The sequence below is a fragment of the Antrostomus carolinensis genome, unplaced genomic scaffold (genome assembly GCF_000700745.2).
Source record: "Antrostomus carolinensis isolate BGI_N321 unplaced genomic scaffold, ASM70074v2 scaffold13845, whole genome shotgun sequence".
Taxonomy (NCBI): Eukaryota; Metazoa; Chordata; class Aves; order Caprimulgiformes; family Caprimulgidae; genus Antrostomus; species Antrostomus carolinensis.
The window spans coordinates 266265-289969 of record NW_010315826.1 but is presented as its reverse complement, the minus strand read 5'-3'; the positions used below and the strand labels follow the sequence as shown (position 1 = coordinate 289969).

Here is a 23705-nt window from a genome sequence, read left to right as displayed (position 1 = left end):
TGAGTGTGCCAAGTGATAGGTCTTTCACCACTTCCTCAAGGAATTGATGCCACAGCCTGGTTATGCTCTCTTATCAGGAAGATTTTCCTGAAACCCACCGTATATTATCCCCTTCTTAATTTCTGCTCATTACTCTGTGGGCACACATGTGCTGCAGAGTTCACTCTGAGTGCCTGCATCAGGCTTGCCTGAGAAAAGCTGTTTGCTGCAAAACATACCCAAACTTAAAAACCAAACCAAAACTAAAAAGAGTGGATGTCCTCACCCTGAGGAAGAGTCTATCTCTGATTTAGCCTGTAGCCTTCATCAGCTAGCTGGGCTGAAAGCAGAGCCAGCTTCGGGTGATAGGCAGTGGTGTCTGCCTAGAAAAAAGAAAGATCCCTAGATAATTCTGCAATGAACACATACCTTTTGATATGCCCCTTTTAGCCATTTAATACACATCACTAGTATTTATACCCTTTATACTTGCAATCACCATGACTCTTAAATGTCGATTAGTCAAACTATTTTTTATCTCTAGGGACCTAAACATCAATGCTGGAGAAAGAAGAGGAAACAGTAAGAGGATGAAGAAAATGAAGACAGAGGGGAGGTGCAGATTACATTCTATCATCGTCTGTCAGTTCCACAGCCAGCACGGACCGATTTCTAGAATCATACTATTAACATGTAAAGTGTGTCAGCAACAGCCTACAAACTGTTCAGGGACACTGGGCAAGGGATTCTGGCTTTGTCTGGGTTGGTATGACTATTCAAACTATGGCATGTCAGGAGCAAGAGAGAACCCAGAAAGCAGAAGGAAGTTAACATAAACCTCTCAACTGAACCAGAAAGAAATTAGGTACTGCAATAAGTTATCATTAGACAAACATAAGATTGTGCAGTATAGCTGCTAGCTAGCAGAAAGGGGAAGGATCATGGTAAATTGGTGGCAGTCACTAGGACTACAGGGGTTTTCTTGAAGGACACCTATAACTATGTGATGGATACAGGAAGTTGTAATGTATCTCAGGGTATAGAGATTTATGAATAAAGTTAAGAAGCTGAGATATTGCTGGGATCCGAAAGCTGGAAACATAAATGCATCTGAGCCTTGGGAAAAACTCCCTACCTGTAAAATGCTCCAGGTCCTAGTCCAGTCCCAGAGAAAGGCAATAGCTTCATCTCTCAGAGGGTTGGAGCCTGGGCTTGAACCTAGTCCACTGGACACGACACAAGGAGCTACAGGAAAGGAAGAACTGAGTCCCGAGTAGCTCCTTTCCCTGAAGTTCATGGAAGCTGCATCCAAACACCTTCTAAAGCACAGTGAAATCTTTGCTTTGACAAGTGCAAAGGACCTGACTTCCAGTCCTAGTCTTGTCAACATCTCATCTTAGAATCTTCTGTGCCTCTGCAAACCAGGGCTGGGAAGGCTGATATACTTTTAATCATTACTTTGGGATTTACGTTGCTGAGCAAAGTCTTGTTCACACAGGATGTTACTGCAACCTTCTCATATGGAGTCCTCAAATGCTCCAGTGCCAGCTGCCTTGTTTTCATTTGCATGGCTGAGTCCTGATGTGCAACCAGCATGGCTTCAGGGCATGTATGAGGACCATCTACCACTGGGACATGCATATGTGTACAGAGAGGAGCAGTGAACAGCTTGTTTGGGAGCTCATGGGGCTCTGCAGCTGTATATGTGCATCAGAGGGAAATCTGCTGAGGAGCATTCAACCTCTACTGCTTCCTAAGCACCCCAAACCACAGCGGGGCTCCAGCAGAAGAGGGACAGCCATTCGTGACCATGCTGCCACATCACATTGATCTCGCTTGTAGCTCAGATCTGTTCCTGATAACATATCTCAGCTTATCAGAGATCTGACAGCTCCTGAGAAAAACCCCTGGCTGCTCTCCAGTGCCAGGGAGAATGGTGACAAGGCAGAGCTTTCTGGGGCTGAGGGCAGGAGACAGCTCTGCTGACTGACAAGCATCCCTTAGAGGTTCTTTACTCTGTGCTGGTATCTCCTTGCCAGTCCCTTCCCTCCTCTCCTAGCTTTTTCTTTGGCTCTTTAAACTCAGGCACAGATAGCAACCCCGTTAGCAGCTCTCCAAGATACTTATCTATTCAAATACACTTGTGCTCAGGCAGAATCATTAGTTGCAGTGACAGTGGTTAAAAGAAGCATTTAAAAAGTGCACTGCACAGAGCACGGGGAAGGCAGATCCTGATAAGGGCTGCTTCTTGGCAGTGCTGGGTACTGTTGTACCATGGAGGGCTTGTCACTCTCTCCTCTAGGTGACAAACCAAATGTTAAAAGCTCTCAGCTGCCGTAGAAACTGATCTCTCTGAAATCCTGCTCCATAGCTCATCCAGTGCTTGTGCTCTCCTTTCCCAGAAGCACTGCATGGAGCTAAACACAGCAGCTCTTGGGGTGACACTATTCTGTATCTGTTTAGGTTTGAGCTCCATCCCCAGCAGTGGGAGCAGCTCCATTTCTCTAGCAGGGCATCCACAGCCTCAGCTCCCCTTGCTCAGAGGTGGGACTGACCTTTTGCCCTGGTTATAAAATTAGACATGGAATGAAATGCTCCCATAATTACATGAGAGTTAGAGGAACCAGGCTGCAGTCACAGCACTCATCTAAGGAAAGGACTTGCAATGCAGATGTTAACGAACCCAGTTACCTGACCAGGGCCCTTCCTCTCAGGGAACAGGTAAATTTTGCCCACTCTGCACACTAGAGGACGTGGCTGCCCCATATCCTTCCCTTCTGTTTCCTCCGGCCTTCCACCAGCTTCCTCCACAGAAACACAGCCTGACTTTTCCTGAAGCAGTATTCTCAATCACCCCTTCAGCCAGTGCTCAGGTCTGGGTCCCAATCCCGCTTCTGCTAGGAATTCCCTCCCAGAGAAGGAGATTCCTCCTAATAAAATCCGGGGAGCTCTGGAGCAGGGCCAGAGATAAGCCCAGACCAAACAAGGACCCATCAATGTGAATGTGGCGGAGAAAGAGGTGCTGTGAAGCCCTGACAATGAGGGAGTTGGACTTTGACATCCTGGCTGCTGCCTGAGATAACAAACACTTGCCGTGGGAGCTGTGAAAAACTGAAAGACACCAAAACCACACAAGAGTCACTACTAATGAAAATAAACATTTCCCATATTCACTGTTTTCTGTAATTTATAACACCAGCATCTCCCAGCTGTTACAGAGGATAGCACCTAGCTTCTACCAGCCATCAGCACTGCCAATTACACAAAACAAGATAACTACAAAAATATTTTCATTTTTAGTGTTCATTATGGTCATTACACCTGAGAGGCCGGCAGTTGGCATGCAAGGGGCCTGTTCTGAATGGCAGCGCTGCTGAGAAATCACTCTCCTGTGCACCACGGGCAGCTGCTGACAGCACCCGGCTGCTGCCTCTGAGCCGGACTCAGGCAGAGGGAGGAGAGGCCCAACGTACTCAGCAGCACGAGGTCTCCTCTTAGACAGTGGAGTTTCAGGATGCTCTGATCTCTACAGGAAATCTCAAGGGACTCTGCGTCAGAAGCAAAACATCACTGTCAAATGCACAGTAATGCCTCTGTGTGCTTCTAAAGGGACATGAGTCAATCTGAATCCCGACAGTAAGAAACATGGCATTACAAGCATTTCCAGGCACTACCCCACCCAATCTCCCCCGACGCTGTCTGCTCCTGCAAGCCCATCTTCTAATTTTTAAATTGTTTTCCTTTTGCTTTATTTTCATGTGACTGAAAAAGCTCAAGAAGCAGGAAAAAAATCCTATCACATACAAAGTGCAATCAAATGTACAAACACATGCTCAAAAAGAGACAGCAAAATTCTTTTAGCTTCCTCTAATCCCTTTGAATAGCTTTATGCTCCAGCTCGCAGGATAGCGTCAAAATACCGGAGCTATATTTAAACCAGTTTGCTCGGGACTGGAAAAGGTTTAGTTGCAGCTGTACAGAAGTCGGTGCAGGCGTTTACCTGCCTTCTCAGACAGACAGCTTCTGACACCCAGGTGAGCTGATCTAAAGTTAATTCAGACAGACCTCTGCTACGCTGACATCTGCAGGGAAGAAATACTCTTACGTACAGGAACCTCAGATATTTCCTGTGGTGACAGAAAAGTAACAAATAAATCTGACTGGAGAGGGAGAATGCCTGAGATTATGGTATTTCTTTACCTCCTCATGTGCATCCGATCTAATGCCTGTTCAGTCCAGCACCCACCAGAAAAACAGCAGTGCTCTGCTCTCTCACAGCCTGGGGCAGGAAAATGCAGCCAGGTTTCACAAAGGGTTGAGTGAGTTCAATTCCAGAAAAATGATGGAAATGAAGATCTTCTATTCTACTTTGAAAATAAGAATGGGGCAGAACTTGCTTAAACATGGACTTGCTGATACTATCTGTGGGTCACCTTAAGAAGCTAGCTATTGCCTAACTGGATGGACATCTGCCAGCTCCGTGTCTTTCTGATGAACAAATAGGGATTTCAAGATTAAATTACTATCTGGGGCAGTCCCGGTGGGGTAAAAAGCGAAGCTACAAACTGAGATTCTGAATTATAGATAGGAGCTCCTCCCATTTCAGGGAAGCCAGAGATGTCTTGGACAGAAAGGACCAAATATGTGGGGGTAAGGTGAAACGAGGTGTTTAGAGAGAAAAATCTCTTCCTCTTTGGAGGCATGCATGGTAGAATTTCTCAGGTTGTTCTCCCGCTAACCAGTGGAAAGACCTTGGTTAACGTTCAAACCTCGCAAGTACTCCAGACACACAACTCCTAGCAACACAGTCACAGCAGCAATTAAATCAACCCAAAACCTCCCCTTCCACCCCCAAACACTATTACCAAAAGGGTTCATTAAGACTCATTAGTTCACCCTTCCTTTCAGACCAAATTAATGGATTCCGAAGCATCAAACTTACCTTAATGAGGAACAAGAGTGCAGCTGGGTATAGAACATGGCAGAACAGTCACTTCTACATGGACACAACCTCACCATCATAAAAGCACTTTCATCTAATCTGTTGTTATCTTTAGAAATTCAATGACCTCCGTTTTAAATAAAAGGCATTAGGCTGACAGAAATCCTCTGGGAGAAGCCAGAGAGCAGCACGTGGCTTCTGTTTGCTCTCACAGAAATGTCATCTTTGACATTCAAACAGGACACATATATTTTAAATAATGTCAAGAACATTCTTAAAATACCTCATCAGGACTCAAATGGGGGTGGGAAGACGGGTGGGGGTGCGGGGAACTTATGTTTCATGAGATGGATAGTTCTTTTCACAGAGATGTGTTCAGTTCCCAAGCAGGACGTATGGAGCATCCACGCGGTTCTGGTGCTGAGTCACTAATGTCATCAGGCAGGGCGGGTGCGCAGCGAGCGTGCGGGGAGGCCCCGGGATGGCTGCGTGCTGGGCTGGGAGCTCAGAGTGCTCGGCTAGTTAGCATTCAAGCTGTCATTTCATTTTAGGATTTGCAGTAGAAATAGGAGATGAAGAAATAGTTTAAGGAGCTTGTAACATCACAGCTGTCAATCTTCAGCATTCCAAAGGGAGGAATGACAGATATATAAGCCCATTCATATCAAAATAAGGTTTGCAGTCTTTTTCCCTGACCCAGATTTGCTACAGAGGCAACTTAATGCAAATACGCATCAAATGGCAATTCACATTTACTCTAAAATCACTTAACAGGAGCTGAAAACATTAACCCCCAGCAACAGAACCAGTTCCAAAGACTCAGATTATAAACTTCCAGCAGCAATTCAGGGAAAAGGGCGGGGGGGGAGGGAGAAGGGGGGAAACTGAACCAGTGAGGTTGTGTTGATTTGTAGGTGGTAGTCATTCTGTCGAGAAATCCAGGGGTCAGTCAACAGGGGTAACCAAAATCACAAGAGAATTCAGAAGGGCTTTAGCATGTAACTCTGATTAACACACTGAAGTTAATCTAAAGGGACAGTTTCGGCTAGAAAAGACAACGCTGCAATTGGAAAGTCATTACTGGTGCATACGGGCTGTGAAAACTAGCCAGGGACTGTGCACACTGGGTTGTCAGACCAGGGGTAGGTTTAATTAATGAAGGCTTAAAGCAGCCAAATGTGCTTCTGATTCAGCTATTTAAAACAAATCTTTGTGCTGCAAAGCAACATCAGCATGTCCGGCTCAGAAAGGGGGGCCTGGGGCACTGGTTTTCCACTTTGCTGCCACATTATAGAGTTAGCACACTTGAAATGCAAACACGAGGAACGCAAACAAAGGTGTTCCTTATCCCAGAGCCAGATTTGCCCAAAATTTCAAGAATTTATCTCCTTCTGATTAGAGTTTCATGCCTGTCAGCAGCAGCAGGGAAGAATTTGACTATTCTCTTGTGAAAATGTTACCTCCTTATACTTACACCAAAGCAATCTATCTAAAACCCCCTAGACACAAAACCTCAGAGGCTACAACTGCACAGGAAGTTCAGAGACTTGCAGGAGACGTCAACAGAGGCCAGGGACCATTTCCAGTTTGCAAACTTTCCGTTGAATAACCCCCTTTCAACAGTGCAAAATCGCAATGGATGAGTCTACGAGAAATCACGCTAAAAACCAACCAAAATAAACACACTAGTGGGAGAGTGCAGATGAGCAAGAGCGCTGGTAGAGTTAGGGCTGAGAGTAAAAGCTGGAGATGAGAAACACCGGAGGAGAAGGGACAAGGCAGACAGGAGATGAAGTGACGTGACAACTGGAGGCACATTTTGGCATTCTTACCTCTGATCGGTGTACCACCTGGTGAGGTAATTTGAATGCAAATAAGATTAGAGAGAAGCATTAGTACAAAGAGGAAAGGAAGAAAATTATAACTAAAAAGCAGAAATTTTTTTAAAGCTAGAATTTGTATTAGCGCGACAGGAATAAACAAAAAGAAACTGATGTGCAATAAAAGTCAGAGTGACACTCTCGGGAGGTTAGTAAAGCTCATCACTTCCAGGAGTGCAGCATCCAGCCCTGCATCTTGCCATTAAAGCCACCACCCTCATGAACGGGGGCTGAACTAAGCTGCCAAGGTGGCGTTGCTGGCTGGCCTCTCCACTTGCATTCACCCACACCACTGTTCAAGCAGTTGAGATGAAGGACACGCTGGGAAGATGGTGCAGTGCCCCTTCATTCCTCATACAGAACAAAGAGGGGGTGTCCTGGGGCTGTGTGACCGTGAGTGTGCTGGGCAGGAGGGGTGGAAAGCGCATGGTTGCGGGCACTAGGTGCAATTTTGCTTTGAGGTTAGAATGACCAGTGGGACAAAATCTGCTCGCTTAAAGAAATTAAACTAAGAGGAAAGTGTAACAAATCAGTTTTGAGCCATTCTCTGCATTCGCATAACCCTTGTACGAGGTTCCCTCCGGCTAAGAAATTGGTGTCATGCAGCATTAACTTTACATACAGAAATATTTTGAAACGAAGTAGTTTCTGGTAATATAACAATGGCATGCAAGCCAGACCTCTGCTGTTCCTGCCTAATTTGGACATTAGCTGGAGAAAGGAATCCCTACCCTCTTTATAAGGCACTGGAGATAATTTTACATGCTATAGTGAAGAGTATCTTATAAGGAGGGCTTCTCTGGGAGTGAGGTTAAGTTATCCTGTTGCAATGATCTATAAAGATTTGTTTTATGATGTCAATGTGATTAGCAAGTGGAGGATCCACCGGTCAGTGTCTTGAGTTTGGTGTACAATCAATAATGAAGCATGATTGAAAGGGAGATGCTCCAGCTGGGCAAATTGGCAGGGAACCTTTCTAATCCCCACTTTTGTCCCCTTGGTCTTATTTTGCACATATGAAGGCTGTTAGTATAAGGGAGAGATTCATGCAGATCGAATCTGTAGGCAGTTCATGGTATGTGTTGGTTTTATGCAGATTTGTAGGATCTGGATACCAAGCACTTACCAAAGAAAACTGAGGAGTTTAAACAGACAGAAAAACAGGGTTAAACAGGACACAGTGTGTCAAATCATGTTCAGTGTATTGATTAATAAATACCAGTATGCATACAAGAGTGTCGTGTATCTCAGATTTACAGCTCATTCCATTATCCACAACAATGATCACCCAATGGGAAAGAAAGACAGAAAAGAATTTCTGTAAATACAAAGAAGGCATATTTTAAGCATGTTTAACTTGCCTCTTAAAAAGTAATTACAATATTTATACTTATTCTTTTTCTTTCCTAACTACCCTTCCTTTAGGCCTTTCTCTAAGCAGGAGCAGCAATTCAAACTATTCATTTTAGCATTTTCCTCTGCCAAGATGACATTACCCCATTTTAACTTTATGTCTGGTTATATTTTCTGATGCTTTCTATCCACAAATGACTGAAGCATCAGGAAAGATCTTGCAGTGACTGAAGTTGTGAGTAATCTCCCTCTTGCAATAACAACTTTGCTGCTTATTTATCTATCTTAGTAACTGCCGCTACCCTTGGCAGAACAGTTATACCCAGAGATACTCACATGGAATAGCACAGCCATGGAAAACAGGGTTATTTCTCTTTGCCTGTTTGGAAAGTTTGCCAAGTGATATTTTTGTTCTGGTTGGTCCCCCCTTGGTCACCGCCCTCCCCCTGCCTTTGTCCACAATTCTCAGAGTTAAGAAAGGCATCACCACAGTGCGTCACTTCCCACGAGAACGGTGCAATGACTTTGAGCACAAGCCCAAGGGACAGAAAACAGGACTTCCTTCTCTCTCATCTGGCTGAAACAGGGTTTGTAGTTTTACCCTAGAACTGAAAAGATTTGCCGCAGATCTTTAAATCTACTCCCTGTAGAGTATAAAACCTTTCTCTAATACACAATTGTCTACATAGAGCTCTAGAAGGAACTGCATACTTGAAGTAGATTCCCTAAAACCTAAGTGCGACCAGCTCATTTTTCCCTGCGTTAAATCCCAATTCTCCTGGCCTCTGAATGTAAGCCAACCCTTGTGGGAGCAGCAGAGGCTTGCTGTATTTAGCACAGTGTTTGTTCTGGGTCTCTCTCACCTCTGCTAAGTTAAGACATTCACTCTTCACTCAGAGGACACCATTATGGAAAGTGCATAAGACTTTTTTGTTGGACCTCAAATTTCCTCATCCAGAAGGAATAAAAGTTTCCCTTTGACCTTTACATCACATGACAACACAACTCTGTCTGTTATCCTTTCTGTCCCTCAAAGGGACCAAATCACAGCACCCAGGCCACAGAGTGCCAACATAAAGAGAGCCCATCAAGTGATGGAAGTGTCATCACCCAAATGGTTAAGAGGCCAACTTATGCCCTCTGATCACCAGGCTACTTTATGCAATGGGGATCCCAAGATCAAACTTCAAACCCAATTCCTTGTGTTTGAAAGGTCTGAAACACTCATAAGAAAGGAGAGCTTATTTCCTCTTCATCATAACAGACACCGAATAACAACCCATACATTCACTTCAGTCAGGAATGAATGCTAATCCTGACATCCTCTGTGCATGGGAAGCACACAGCCAGGCACCTAAAGCAAGGCAAAACATAGGATGACAACACTGGAAAACTCCATGGGATTATGTGCATCAGTATTTTCCAGTGTGGAGGAGAGGCTCTGCTGGAGAAGGGACTTCACTCTGCTGACAGACTCACCTCAGACTTATCAACACGCTACTTCCTTGTAGGAACCTAAACCACAAAAAAATCACTCCAAAGCAACATCAAACAGAGAAACCCAGGCTCTTGCTGGCTGTAACTGGGCACTAGGGCAGTGCAACACTGAATCCCAGAGAACTCCGACAGCGTTTTTGGCTATTTTCTAACATAGTTTTAGGGGAAACTATTTTCAGAAGTGAAAGTACTACAAAAAAGACTGGCACTATGCCAACAGTTGCAACAGGGAGTCTGTGTGGATCCCATCACTGCTGTGCATGCCTCATGGCGAGAACCAGATGTACAGTATAGGTCCTTCCAGGACATAAGACTTCAGCTATCAACTAGCTAGCTGTGATGCTGCTTCAACCCTTGTCCAGCCAGTCCTTTCTGAGGCAGCATCCATCCTGTGTGGGTTTCCTGATCCTTTTAGATAATACTCCCCAATTTCCATTCTTTTGGGATGTCCCTACACATCTTGTCCCAAGTCGATGCTCATCTGGTGTATGGACTCAAAAGCTGTTTCTTGCCAGGAGCTGAATGTCTTCTGCTGGGTGCTGACTGCTGGCTATTACCAGTGAAGCAGGACATGGCCGTTACTGCTATTTCACTGGGACAGGCAACACCTCTTTTTGCAAGTTTGTTCTGCGTATGTTGAGTATTCCTCTTGCTTCCAAATAAGTAGTGCTTCTACCTATAGGTTCAAGACTAAAATGAAAATGCTTGCTGGTAACTCCAAGAGCACAAATGCAGCAAGATGATCTGGTGAGCCAGCTCCCACTGCTTCCTTGTTAGAGGCACCTACACTATTCCAGAGAGTGACTGAAGTCACTTGCAGAGCCCTCTCTGATACTTTACTTGCAGTTAAACTGCCTGAAAGCCACACTAGTGTCTAGGGCATGGTTCCATTAATTGATGGTGATTAAAAGAGAATGATACTTGTCATAAGACCAAGTTCTTTACTAGATGAAAGATGACAAGGCTCCTTGAATTTCTGGAGTTCCCTTACATGGCAAAGATATCTGTATGTTAACATTCAGAATAGTTATTTATTTTAATTTCACATTTTGTTCATAAGTTTTCTGAAGAGCAAGGTGAAGAGCAATTCTTCAACTATGAAACTCACTGGAAGCATTCAAGAGCTTTGAGAATATAAACGCCATCAGAGTTGCTTTGAAGTCTTCAGGAACCCGTGATCCAAGAATCTTTACAGAACAGTTGTGAAGCATCAGTACAATCTGATCTATATTGAGAGAGTTTCTGCCACGCTATCAACTAATTTTAAAACATGGTGTAGCACTGACCCTTGCTGCCAAAACTCATATGTACATCACCTGTAATACTGCAATGTCCAGACAGCTTTAAAATCAGTTCAGCCAAACAGGTTTTAAATGACTTAGCATGCTGGGGAAGTTTCCCAGCCCAGAGCTGGCCTGAGATCCTGTGTCAAGGACTGAGAGGCAATGACTGAAGCTATTCACCCTGGGGGAGAACAGGGAGTTGTCCTGAGTCACTGCAGTTGCAGAAAAGCTGCCTCTCCACAAGAGGTGGAAATATCAGCAAGATGAGCAAGGGAGAACTTCGCTACAACCAACATGAGTCGGAGGCCTTGCTTTTGCCTTGATCTGTGATAACGGAGATGAAAACCTGTATTTATTTGTGTTCTCATCTCTAGAGCAATCAACCCAACATGTCCTGGCAAAACTACCCAAGAGTTGGACTTAAAAAAGAATTAAGCATTACTCAGGAGGAAAGATCTATGTATTGGGGAGAAAGGGGAAAAAAAGCCCTCTAAATGTAAAGAGGTATGCTAACTGTCAGAAGGTTTTAATGAGAAAAATGTGTATACATACATATAGATGTAATTAGTGAATGAGGGACAGTAGGAGACAGGGCAAATTTATAAACTGTCTATTTGCTCCTGACAAAGACACCAGTCCTCTGGGGTTAAAAGAGCCTAAGATGACGGCTTGGTTGTCTTAAACCACAAACTCTCTAGTACCTTGACAGAAGATGAACAGATCTCTAGAAATTAATGTTCAAAGCCCCCTTGGGCACATGATCTGACTGCATGCAAGTTCAAAGACCTGCCTGAAGCCCCCAGAGCACTGCCAGCCCACATAACTGTGAGTGTCAGAAGAGAGCACCTTTCCCAGACATGCTGCTTCTTTACCTCTAGCTATTTTTTCCACACTAGGAGCCTGAAGAAATGAAATCATCCCTCAACCCCCCTCTCCAAGTCAGACTCCAAAGCTGCTTTGACCTTTATGACCTGTATTTAGTACATCTGAATAATAATATATTATGTACTCGTTGAAGGTCAGACACTCTCTATATGCAATATTGGGATCACACAGCGCTGGAGCTATTTTAACTATATTACATCTGTCTAGCTTTTATTGGGCTTTAATTAAATGAAATTAAATGAGCGTATATTTAGATTGAGATAGTATAAACTGACATTCATGCAGATATGGCAGGCTGGCTAAAAGATATGATCTTAATGGAGCAGAGACTTTGCAAACTATTATACTCTCTCATATAATGAGGTATCTATTTAAATACTCTTTTATTTGAAAAACAACTCTGCCCCACTATGGTGCAGCGCTGGAGAGCTCAATTAGCACCTTGCAGAATGGAGCAGAGACTGCCCAACCCATCACATTGCTCAAACAGGGTGAAAGCAGTCAGGTAAGTGGGACTCAGACACTTCAAAGTGCAGGCCCTACTTTATAACAACTACAAACACGGGAAAAAGCCCCAAATGCAAGCAGGGGTTGAATCTCTGGCCCATGAGAAGTGGTAAACTTCTTGCTCCCTGCTTGTGCCAGGGTGGAGCAGAGGGCTTTGGCGAATCTTGGCACTGTATCACTAGGTCCCTGAAAATAAAACTTCATTCATATTTGGAAGTCTCTTGCATTGAACTGTGGAAACCTCCCTTACTACATTAGAGAGCTAATCAATTTCTTTTGTGAGTCTGAGGATGTGTGCTGCTCATTGATTTCTAAAAGGTTCCCTTGACACCTCCCTTGGTAATTACTGTGTCTTCAGCAAGCAGCCAGCTCGAGAGTTTGAATCCCAGGTGAAATATTCAATTGAGATGTTGCTCAAGAACAGCAAATAGGAAGCAAAACTTGGACACAGTGACAGAGTTTACTAGTTTGTTTTTAAACTTTCTATCTCACTGAACTTGTGAAGCAGCTGGTAGAGAGGCAGCCAAGTGCCTGCGAAAAGGAGGCTGGAGAACATACAGCAAGTGCATCAGGAGCTGCTTTGCTGCTCATTTATGGTAATTTCTGATGCCGATTTAGTCAGCTATGAAGTGAAACACATCCATGTGCACTTTCTTATTGCTGCTTCCTAAAGCTTCTCAGAATAATTAACAAGTGTGATATTTTCTTTCAGCACAAACAGATCAAGATTAAACCATGTTGTGGGGGAGATAAGCTAAAGGTCACTGGGAAATTTCATAAGCTATAAATGCATTAGTATAATTAGCGCTCACTGGTACATCAAGGTGGGATCAGGAGTGTCAGGCTGGGTTCTATTTTTGATGGGAGTGATGTCTCATTACCCACTCCCCCAAGTACAAGCCTACCTCTTATCATCCAAGCATCACTGGATTTATGCAGAGGGCTCCTGCTATGGGGAAATGTGTCAAGACATTCACCTTGCTCGGAAGAAGATAGTGTTGCCCTGACAGCACCACTCATAACAAATGGTTTTTGAGTGCCCAGAGATAACACTGTGGCCAGGCAAGGCAGTCTGCCTCTTATTTAAGTGTGAGACCTTTCTAGACCAAAGTTGTTCCAGCTCTGTTCCCTTCTGTACTTTGTGTAGAGTACTGTGGGCTTTTTTACCCCAGATTAAAGCTACTGCGTAGTGCTGCTCTGCATTGTTAAATAGTCACTGCAGTTCACGCTGGGGAGCTGCACTTCATCAGTGAATAAAGCAACATTTTATTTTCTTTAATTCTCTAATGGGCCTTACAGTCCTGGGAGACCAAACAGTGCAGCAGAAAAACAACAGTTCCTTGCTAAAATGAGTGCATTCTTAGCCACCCACAAGAACTATCTGTCTGTATTTCAAAAGCTAGTATTTGGCTTATCAAACAAAAAAATTCAAAAAGAAATGGTACATTTCAAAACTGTGTCCATCTTCCTTTGAAATCCATAGAGTTGTTGCCTCTTGGATTTTTCTTTATGCTTGTGGTGTCAGACAGTAAGAATGATAAAGATCTCAACAGAAAGCAGAGCGCTGTCTTGCCGCATCTACGTAAGGAGACCACTGATTGTAAAATCTCAACCAGTATTTCATTGTCCTGATTTGCACTGTGCACCTATTAAAAATATCTCAGACTTGTTGAGTTGGCAGTGAAATATCTGAGCCTACCAAGGATTTGGGGCAACGTCAAGACGGTCTACCGAAGAAGGAATCCAGGTGACGTTCCAAAAGGCATGTCCGCTCTAATGCCTCCTTTTAACAAGTCACGATATCCTGCCAGAGAGGATCAGCTCCAAAAACTGTTTTTATATTGTAAAAGAAACCAGCTCATATCAAATTGACATTTGGGTTTAGAATTGTATTTCAGCATTTCGGGGAAAAAATCATAGCAGCAAGTAAAGAGAAAAGGGAGGAAGAGTGAGGAGGTTGGGAAGGCTTACTTGCTTTGCTACCTTACCCGAGCGGAGCTGCTTGATTCGCCCATTGCTCGTTGCAGTGTCAACAGGCAGGAAGTCCTTGAACCAGGAGATTTCAGGATCAGGGTTACCACTGGCAGCACAGAGCATTGTGGCTGTGCGAGCCTTTTCCACCACCTTCAGCTGTGGGCCCATGTCAATGGTTGGGAAGCCAGCTGGGAGGTGGTCTTCTGCAAGAGGAAAAAAACACACAAGGTTAAAGAGAAATGCTCGGGTGTAGCAATGGGATACGGTCTGTAGTGACAGCAGTGCCATGGTACAGCATCTGTGCCTCTGCTGGATAACAGCAGCCTGACTTCCCTACTGAGAGGGTTTTCAAGCCCTTAAAGCACATTAGGCTCTATAATGAGCATTCATTACACCAATAGAAGCTTCCACTAAATTTAACTCTGTTTAAATCAATTGCCTTGGGAAACGTCCATAATTTTCATTGATACGTAAACTCCATCTATTGTTAATAATTCAGTAAAAGCAGGTATTTGCCTTTTTGTGGTAGGACTGAGTTGAAGATAACAGACAAACACAAAGCCAAATAGTTTGAGGCATCTTGAAAAACAACAGCTAAACAATAAAACCCCCTAGAATGGTCCAGAGAGGCCTATTTTCTCTTTTTTTGACTAGGAACATTCTGTCACACTGGTAGGGATAGACTGTAAATCTCCTCCTCATGCCCCCAGATCTGATTCAGAAGGCTTTTAGAAACTAATGAATGTAAAGCTAATGAGCCACGCTCTGCTCATGAGCTGCCTCGCCAGACTGTGTCATGGCCAACTCCTGGTGCATTTTCTGGGCTTCAGAGAGCAACAGAGGTGTGTGAGAAATGGCCAGCGCACGCTCTGGCATGTCTTACTGAAATACAATGAAACAAAGCACCCCCAGAACTGCTAAAACTGTTCATACAGCAGGTATGAAAATAGTTAATGGGGTTTGCTGCTGCAGAGCAGGCTCAGGTAGGATGGGTGGAATACATTAGGCAGCCTTCACTGATAAGCCAAGGCATGCTCCAACATCGTCATTCAATAGCAGCTGCTGAACAGAGCTCATTTACTCATTCTGTGGCAAGATGTACTGTACTCTGCTAAGCCTGAACCACAATCAAAAGGACATACTTTCACAGAAAAAAAAACCCTTGAAGAACATTAAGAAGCTTTTAAAGCACCAGGAACTCAATTATTTTCAGTAGGTTTCTTTTTTCCCCCTGTTTTAAGGGAACTTAAGCAAACCTTCTTCTTTCACAAATCCAATTCTGCAAGGCTCCCAGCTCACTGTGGTGTTAAACAAACAAGACCTCAGCATCTTCCCAAGTCCCAAAGGAGCCTGAACTTGCTGCAATCTGATTTTTCCTGCTATCACCACACATCTGGAATGGTGTCCCTCACTCCTGACAGGAAGGTACTAGCAACAGGCCACCTCAGGTGCTTCCTTCTACCTGTACTGCCACACCTGCAGCACAAACACAGCCTGCAGTGGCTGATCTTACATATTTCTCCTTAAGATCTCAGGATAATTCCCAAGACCCTTGACCTGTTTGCAAATCAAGAATCTGTCGCACATGGCAACATCTGCTGTAAACAAAACAATATCCTGGAATATCGTTTTTCTGTTTAGATGAGAATGACTATGAAGCATCCAAGGTTTTCTAAAGGAAAAAAAGAACAGCTCCTGATGCTTACTAGAAGCACAAACCACATTCTGTATCCTAGACCAGCCTGCCTCGAAGCCCCTCTCATCATGAGCAAACATAAATGGATTTTTTTTTTTTTTTTTTAAACGAAAGGTACCATGAAAACTAGCTTTTTTAATTTGCTCTCCATTGATTTTCAAAGACAAAAGGTATATAGAGCTTAACTGGAATGACACCAGAGCTAGCATTCAATAACAGGCAACAGAAGCACTCAATACTGAGCAACCACAATGCATACTCCTACATGGCTGAAAAGAAACAAAAGAAGGTACACACAGAAGTACTGCATGGTATAGATTGAAAAGCAAAGGAAGATACATAAGAAAAGTGGTAAACAATGACATTCCCTTCGATTGAGGCCAAGTTTGCCTAAAGTGCAGCACCTTGCTTTTTACGGTATTGAAAGCAGATGTTTACTCTGTGGAGGCTGAAACCCTGAAGTGATCTAATCTAATCATCATGATTACCATTGACAATCTGTTCTGGTTTGTTTAAGATTTTACAAAAAATGCACTGAGCTAAGTATCACCTCGTTAACTTAGTCCAAAGTCTGTGTGGAGGCTTAGCTCATAGCTAAAACCAAATCTGAAACTAGCATTTGTGCAAGAAATCTCTTCCCATCTGCAATGATCCTTTGCCCACAGAAACGAGAGAGATCAGAAAATCCTTCACAGTGCCTGAGCCACAGGTACACGACCACCCTGCTGCACTGGAGATGACTGTTCAATCAAAATTAGCAGTTTGTGATGAGCCACAGACCAGCAGAAATTATATCATCTAGCCTTGACTTCACTGGGTACAACAGAGAGATGCTGATTACAAAGAGCCGGCAGCAAAGCTATCTCTGCCACACTAGGAATCTTAGATCAAGACTTTTCCAGGCTCCAAAGAGACGCACAGCCCTGCTCCCACACCATGCACCCTCTGTGAGCCCAAGTCGTTACAGAGCCCAGATGAGAATGCTGGGCACTCAACACCTGGACAGAGGGCAGAGGTGACCACCACATGATGATTCTCAGCCCCCAGATCCCGCGCCAAGCTGGACGCAGACAGGCACAGGCAGGCACGCAAGGCTCATGCAGTACAAGTCTTTTTCCCTTTTAACTGCACACAAGTCCCAAAACTATAGTGGCAAATAACAGCAGTGGAGAAGCTGTGCATCCTGTGTAGTCAGAGCCACAGAAGGTTCCCTGGGCTTGTGCTGGTACCGGTACAGCCCAGTTCCCATGCATGCCTGGAGACTGAAACCTGCCTGTCTGCTATGGCCACACCACCACCAAAACTCAAGCAAGCAGTGCTGGCGTGCCTGTGTCTGCAGAAACACACAGGCAGCAAGGGCTTGTTTGATCCCTTGTCGATCAAACGTAGAGGTAACAGGGGCATTTAAGAGCAGCACCACGCTTCCAGAAGGCTGCAGTCCCAGGTCGCATCACTGCGTGAGGAGATGCCAGGGGACATCTGACAGTCGGTCTCTGACGACAACTCAGACACCTTCAGGCTGGGGTTCACCTGCTCTTAGTTCTAGTGTAGCTCCAGGGGACCTGCACTGGGTGAAGGTCACAGTGTCCAGGGCTCAAGCTCAAGGAGAAGACAAGCACCTACTGCAGAGGTGGTCCAAGAGCCTCAGGCGCCTGTACCATCACAAAATGGGGGACCTCAACTACTCCAGGTCTCCCCTGTACTGTGTGTCTCTGGCAGCCCCCCTGAACCCTCCTGCAGAAGAGTGGCTGTGGAGAAAACCTGAGCTGGTCATACCACAGAGCACAGCCCGGCACAAGCCCACACCTGCCCCGTCAGCAACGTTCCTGTAGAGATAATGGGGCTTCGTTCCAGCCCGGCTTGGCATTGCAGGACGGCGAGGGATGTCTCTGTGTTCAAACACTACAGGCAACGATAGGAGTTCAGAGCTGTTCTTGCCTTGCCTCCCCCTCCGGCAAAAGTCTAATCTAGGTCTAATTATGAGGCTCAGTCATGCCTCGGCTCCTCTCAGCCCTTGCTAGCTGTACTAACTTGTCCGCACACAGAGCTCATCAGTAATAGCTACCCTCCTATTCATGCCAATATGTGGATAACCTTATTCTAGAAAATGAGTTTGTCAGCACTTGGTTTTATTCGAGGATAGCTAGTGAGCTCTTAATGCACGTTAAAACAGGCTATGAATCTGCTTTCAAGTACAGACTAACTAAACCAGTTTTTCTTTCTGGGTTTCAGATACTTTCAGAAGGGGTGTGCTTCAAGTAGGCATTAGGTTAGAGCAATCAATATCTAGGCACAGCAGGATTTTTTTGGGCATTGCAAACTAATTTCCTCCATGGACTACAGCAGTTTTTTTTAGGAATGACAGAGAAGAAGCAGGAAGAGAAGAGGGAAGCAGGAAAGGAGAGGGAAACAGCAAGAGTGAAAAAATCTAGTGGGTTTTGCAGTTACAAACAAAAAGTTGGAAAATCCATGACCAGGCTGAGGTCTTGCTAGCAGCAGTCACCAAGGAGCCAGGAATGTCCCTCTGGCATCTAGCATGACAGCATGTGCAGAGGATATCTCATGCTCACTTGACAGCTCCCTTTGCTAATCTCCTTTCCGAGGTGACAGAAATCTAACCCCCCTTCTCTTACAGCTCTTTTGTGCCACATACTTCCCATTTTTAAGGGAAAAGCTGAGGTAAGAAACCTTCCCACAGCCCCAAACTAGAGCTGAGACCTCCTTAAGAGCCACTGTAATTACATCTCTCATTTACCAGCTCCCCAGTAAACGACCTTTCTTGAGGATGCTGCCGTGAGACACATACCCCTTCAGGCATCCTTATTTTTTGCATCACTTCAAATATTAAGTGATGATAGGGGACACAAAGGCAATTTCAATATAGGTCTTACAAGAAGCACGGATCAGCCCCAGCATGGAACAGTATGTGGATAACAGCTGCTTACAGAAAATGCCTGCAGAGGAGTCTGTGGTGAGCACAGCTGTTGATGGCTGAATCCTGCAGGATTACCCCCAGGATTTTGCTCCAAACTTGTAATCTCTCACAGAACAGAAAAGTTGGAGGGGCTGGATATCAGGTTCCTACTAGCACAAACCCTGTACAGCACTCACTGGTCTTGCAGCCATGCAACTGTGTTTTGGGGGTCATATCATGACCTGGCACCTGTAAAACCTTCCCCCTACCACTGTGAATTTTCTCTCTGTCAATGTAGGAAATGGTACTTTAGAAATGATAGTGCAAACTGTAAATCCATTTATGGGAGCTATTTGTCATATTCCTCTTCCTATAAATGCTGGGCCTGCTTAGTATCATGAGTCAAATTGTTCAGACAGCTGAGGGAGAGAAAAAAAATTATACTCAATATAATTTGGAAATGGCAAAAAGTAGCTTTTCTATACGTTACAGCTATAGCTGTGAGGTTAAATCTTTTACAATCTACCAAAACTACTGCCCACTGGAAGGGATGTTCTCAACTAATTTCAAGTGAGATATTGGGCCTTACTCTCACACAGGGCTGCAAACAGCTTGTGGGGGCCACTGGCTCCTGTCAGCCTGTATCAGCTGAGGAACTTCCAGCCCAACATCAATTTCAGAGGCTCGGTAGGGATGATTAAAGCACAAAGCTGCTTTGTTTTCAGTTCTGCCACCTATCTGAAGCCACTCAGGAGCGTGCAGTGTTAGGGACAAGGCAGGAAATGGATTGAGGGCAGGGAAATTCTGATAAATGCGTGTGACTGCAGTCGGCATTGCACAGGAGCAGGATACACGTATCAAAAGCTATTTCACATGTTCCCTACCCATTTGGTGAGGCAGGCTGGGATCTCACCCAGCTCAAGTCACTAGGGCTGGACCGATCCTGGTAAGAAGCGGTGGCTTGACGCAATATAACACAGGATGTAGCAGGGGTAACCCTTGTCTTCCGGCAGGCTCATATTTGATGGATCAACAGAATTACTTTACAAATTTTACAGGCTTCCAAATCTCCCTTTGAGACACTGAAACACATTAGCAAATGCAAAATTATCAGCGCAAGGACGATAGCCTGGGTAGTCGGCAACATTAACTAATGAAAGATACAAGCCAGTAAGATCGTAAGCACACCACAATCCAGGACATCTGTTTGCTGAACAAACAGCCCTAATTCCTTCAGCACAGGTTACACAGCATGGCTATTCAATTACCGCAAGACAATCAAAAGCAGTTGAGCAATCCAGCAGCCCAGAGGAACGGCATCATTTTACATGATAAGAAAACCCTGACACTGCTCTGTTCAGGTTCAACTGAAGCTGCACAAAGAGCATTTTATCAGCCATTTTGAGGCAATGCTCTCTTCCTGCATCCTTCTTACAAAAGCCCCCTAAGAGGTGCACCAAAAATATTATCCACATTTGTAAAGGTTGCCCAGTGTCGGGAGCGGCGGGAGGAGGAGCACGTTTGTGCGCGCTCGCTGCCGGAGCCAAGTCTCACGCAGGCTAATGAATGCCCCCTCGACACTGGCACAGCCCTGCAATTGCCTAAGGAAAAGGTGGGGCAGTGAAACCAACCTGTTTCAAAGGCAGCAAAGTCTTAATTACTAGGTTAGCAAGTATAAAACAGTTTCAGGCAGGCAGAAAATACAAACAGTCATCTATTGATGACAAGGCTTTTAATGACAAATCTACTGGTTTTGTATGACATCATGCCAACGTGACACGCTGAAGCCGCCTGCTGAAAATGGGGAGAAGGGCGCAGATGAATGGGTGGGTGTGGAAACGAGCTCCAGAAGGACTTCTCTGTGTCATGGTGTAACCACATGAATTACCGCACAAGAGCTTACAGTAAACAAAGTATTTGCTATCTCTTAGAAAGATCACAGCAGCAGCAGCAAAACAGTTCACAAAAGAAAGAATCTGAGTCAGTTCAAACAAAGAAAGTACTGTAAGGAAAATTCAAGAAAGTATGAGACTAGACATGGCAGGAGATGATAAACTGTCAAGCAGATTCCCACCCCAGGGGCTCACGGTGTGGGAACTCATGGGAACTGCTCATTCTAGAGGTTATGAGTCCATAAAACACCCGATGGTGACAGTGTTACCCTTCAAGTGCCAGAAGGGCACTGCTAACCTTGTCCTTTCACAGCTAGACAGCAATTATCTCCATTTACAAGCTACCAATAACTTCTCAGTAGCGCAGCTGGCCATTCCCAAGCACCTGTTTATCTCGAGAGGAACAGGACAGCTTTGCAAAGATCCCAAGAGCAAGATGTGGCAGTGCCTCCCAGCTGGCTCCGACGCGGATTCAGCCTGTGCTCCTGCCAAGTTCCAGTGCTGCCGCTCGCCGTGCACCCACATGCGCGGCGGTAAAGGAACGCACGGTCACTGCAGCAACGTGTCACCTCCCCAGGACTGAGCACCCTCCAGCTGCTGTGCACTGGCACCCAGTGCTCCTTCTCACTCGGGGCGCAGCCTTGGTTCTCCAGGCCTGAGGGGGCACGGCATCCCAATGGGATGAAACAAACTGTTTCTCCCAGTCCTTGGAGATGCTGTTGTTATCCAAACAACCTTCCTTCAGGCCTCATGATGCCTCTTGACCTGCCCCAAGGAACTGGCCAGGACAAAAGGTGGTGCCACAGATGCAGGGCCAGCCCTACATTAGGAAATACATCCTTCTTCCCTTTGAGAAGCTCTGCAGCATGCTACTACCAAAGCCCTCCAGGATGCACCAGACAGCCACACATCAGCCATTGCTACCTCTAAGCTTCTCACGGGGTAGCTAATCCAGTCTAGAGTCAGGCTGGGATGCAGAAAAGAGCCACAGCTCTAGGGGCACTGACAGAGGCAACAGCTGTCACTCTCCAGCATGGCTGTCCCCTAGGCACAGCCCAAGGGAAGGCATCAGAAAGGTCCCTCTGGGGAGAAAGCGTGCTTCCACGACCATGGCCTTGCACTCCTCCGATACAGGGTCTTCATAAACACTCCAAGACCTGCTGAGATGACTGGATCTAGCCACAGCTTCAGTGGTGAACGGGCAATTCCTCTCTCTCCTTCACAGATAACAACTTGTGACCTGTGCTTGACAGAGGTCAACACAAAGATGATTAACAGCTGCTGAAGCTGTCTCAGAGCAGACCAGAAGTAAGCATTCAGTTACAAACTTGGGCAAATTAAAGGTCTGCACTTACAGCCTGCTGTTTCAGTTCTTAGTTTAGGGATCATCCTAAGTAATAACAACTTCTGCTCAGTATGCGTTAGCTGTGGAGTCTGCTGTCAGCTAGCAGATCTCAAACCATCCTGGTAGAAAACAATTATTTACATCCGTATCAGATTAGATTAGTTTGAGACCACATTTACAAAATCCTTACTACCACATCATCCTTCAGTCACCCCTGCTACCTATTCTTGCTTTCCATTCTGGCTTCCTTGCAGTGACAATCACACTTGCAGTCTTGGTCCTAAACTCAAGCTTTTCCAAGACTGAAGCTCAATATATCTCAAAGAACTAAAACAATTGAGAAGGAAGATTATAGCAAAGCTTATCTGCTCAGGTTAAACAACCTCTGTGCCATAGGGCAGAGCCTCTCCAACCTGACGACACAGCTTCATAGAGTGGTGGGAAGTGTGACGCAAAGCCCCTTCAGAGGTGAGGACCAGCCTAGACCTCCTGCTCCAAATTCAAGCCCACTATTCTGCCATGAATGTACAACAATGTCCATAGACAACTCAAAGCCAAAGACTCATTAAAACAAGCATTTTCTTGGGACCAGAAAAACTAGTCACTCATGTTAATGAAGTACTAAGAAGGGCTTAGATTGTATGGGACTGAAAGTCATTTAAGGGTTCAGAGCATAGCACAGCAGAAACTACAGCAAGAAATGTCAAGAATGTGGGTGAGGAAGAGCTTACACACAAGTAAAACAGATCGTATCTTCAAGATTCCCAGCCTAAGCAAGTGTCCCTTTTCTAACCCTTGTTTGTCGAGAAAAAAAAAATAATAAAAAAAATTCCTCCCTCAAAATTACAGTGTAATTTCAAGTAGGCAAAAATAGAGTTTTCTGGGTCATATCCAACAGCTGATAAATACGCCCGGACTCTTTCAACAACTATTACATACAAAAAAACCTCATCAGCTGGAAGTATGAACTGAAAAATCTCACAAAAGTTCTTTAAACACAATGAATTCAGAAAGCTTTTGCAGCCAGCTATTAAGACTCCACAGTAAAGGAACAGTAAAAGAAGACCACGCTGTGCTTTCAGGCAGGACTGTGCCATTTGTTGGTACCAACTGTTGAATGTAAGTGCCTGTAGAACTGTTTCCAAACCATTGTTTCTTTTTAATATTTTACACTGAGAAATACAACATAACTATTGCCACTGCACGTTTCCTCATGACAGAATATATAAACACACTCCCACTAAAACATACTCAAAACTTCAGTCTTTTCAGAGAAAAGCATGGAAATAACTCTACTTGTATTCCAAGTCTTTCATTAATCCTCTGCATTTTCCATACTACTTCACCTGCACTAATGTGATATGCTATTAGCATAGAGATTTTAATTTTTAAGATGTGCAATCAATAATGCATTTCCATATGCCATTAAATACAACGTGTAGTTAAATTAATGGAGCACTTGACTTTTGATCGTGTATGTTTGGTTGCAGGTCAGTGCAGGAAAAAATGCACGAGAACTGAGTTCATCTGACAGCAGAGCTCTCCCACGCTTTCTAAC

At 44.7% G+C, this 23705-nt stretch overlaps 1 protein-coding gene across 1 annotated transcript in view; it reads right to left on the bottom strand.

Annotated features, from left to right (window-relative positions):
* Window positions 1-23705, bottom strand: part of PTPRF (protein tyrosine phosphatase receptor type F) — a 292186-nt gene that overhangs the window by 93790 nt on the left and 174691 nt on the right. Inside the window, exons 5-7 of the mRNA XM_029084975.1 lie at window positions 14315-14503; window positions 8477-8485; window positions 6754-6771 (exon numbers count right to left, since the gene is read on the bottom strand). Of these exons, the coding sequence (XP_028940808.1) occupies window positions 6754-6771; window positions 8477-8485; window positions 14315-14503 (216 nt within the window). The remainder of the gene's footprint in view (window positions 1-6753; window positions 6772-8476; window positions 8486-14314; window positions 14504-23705) is intronic.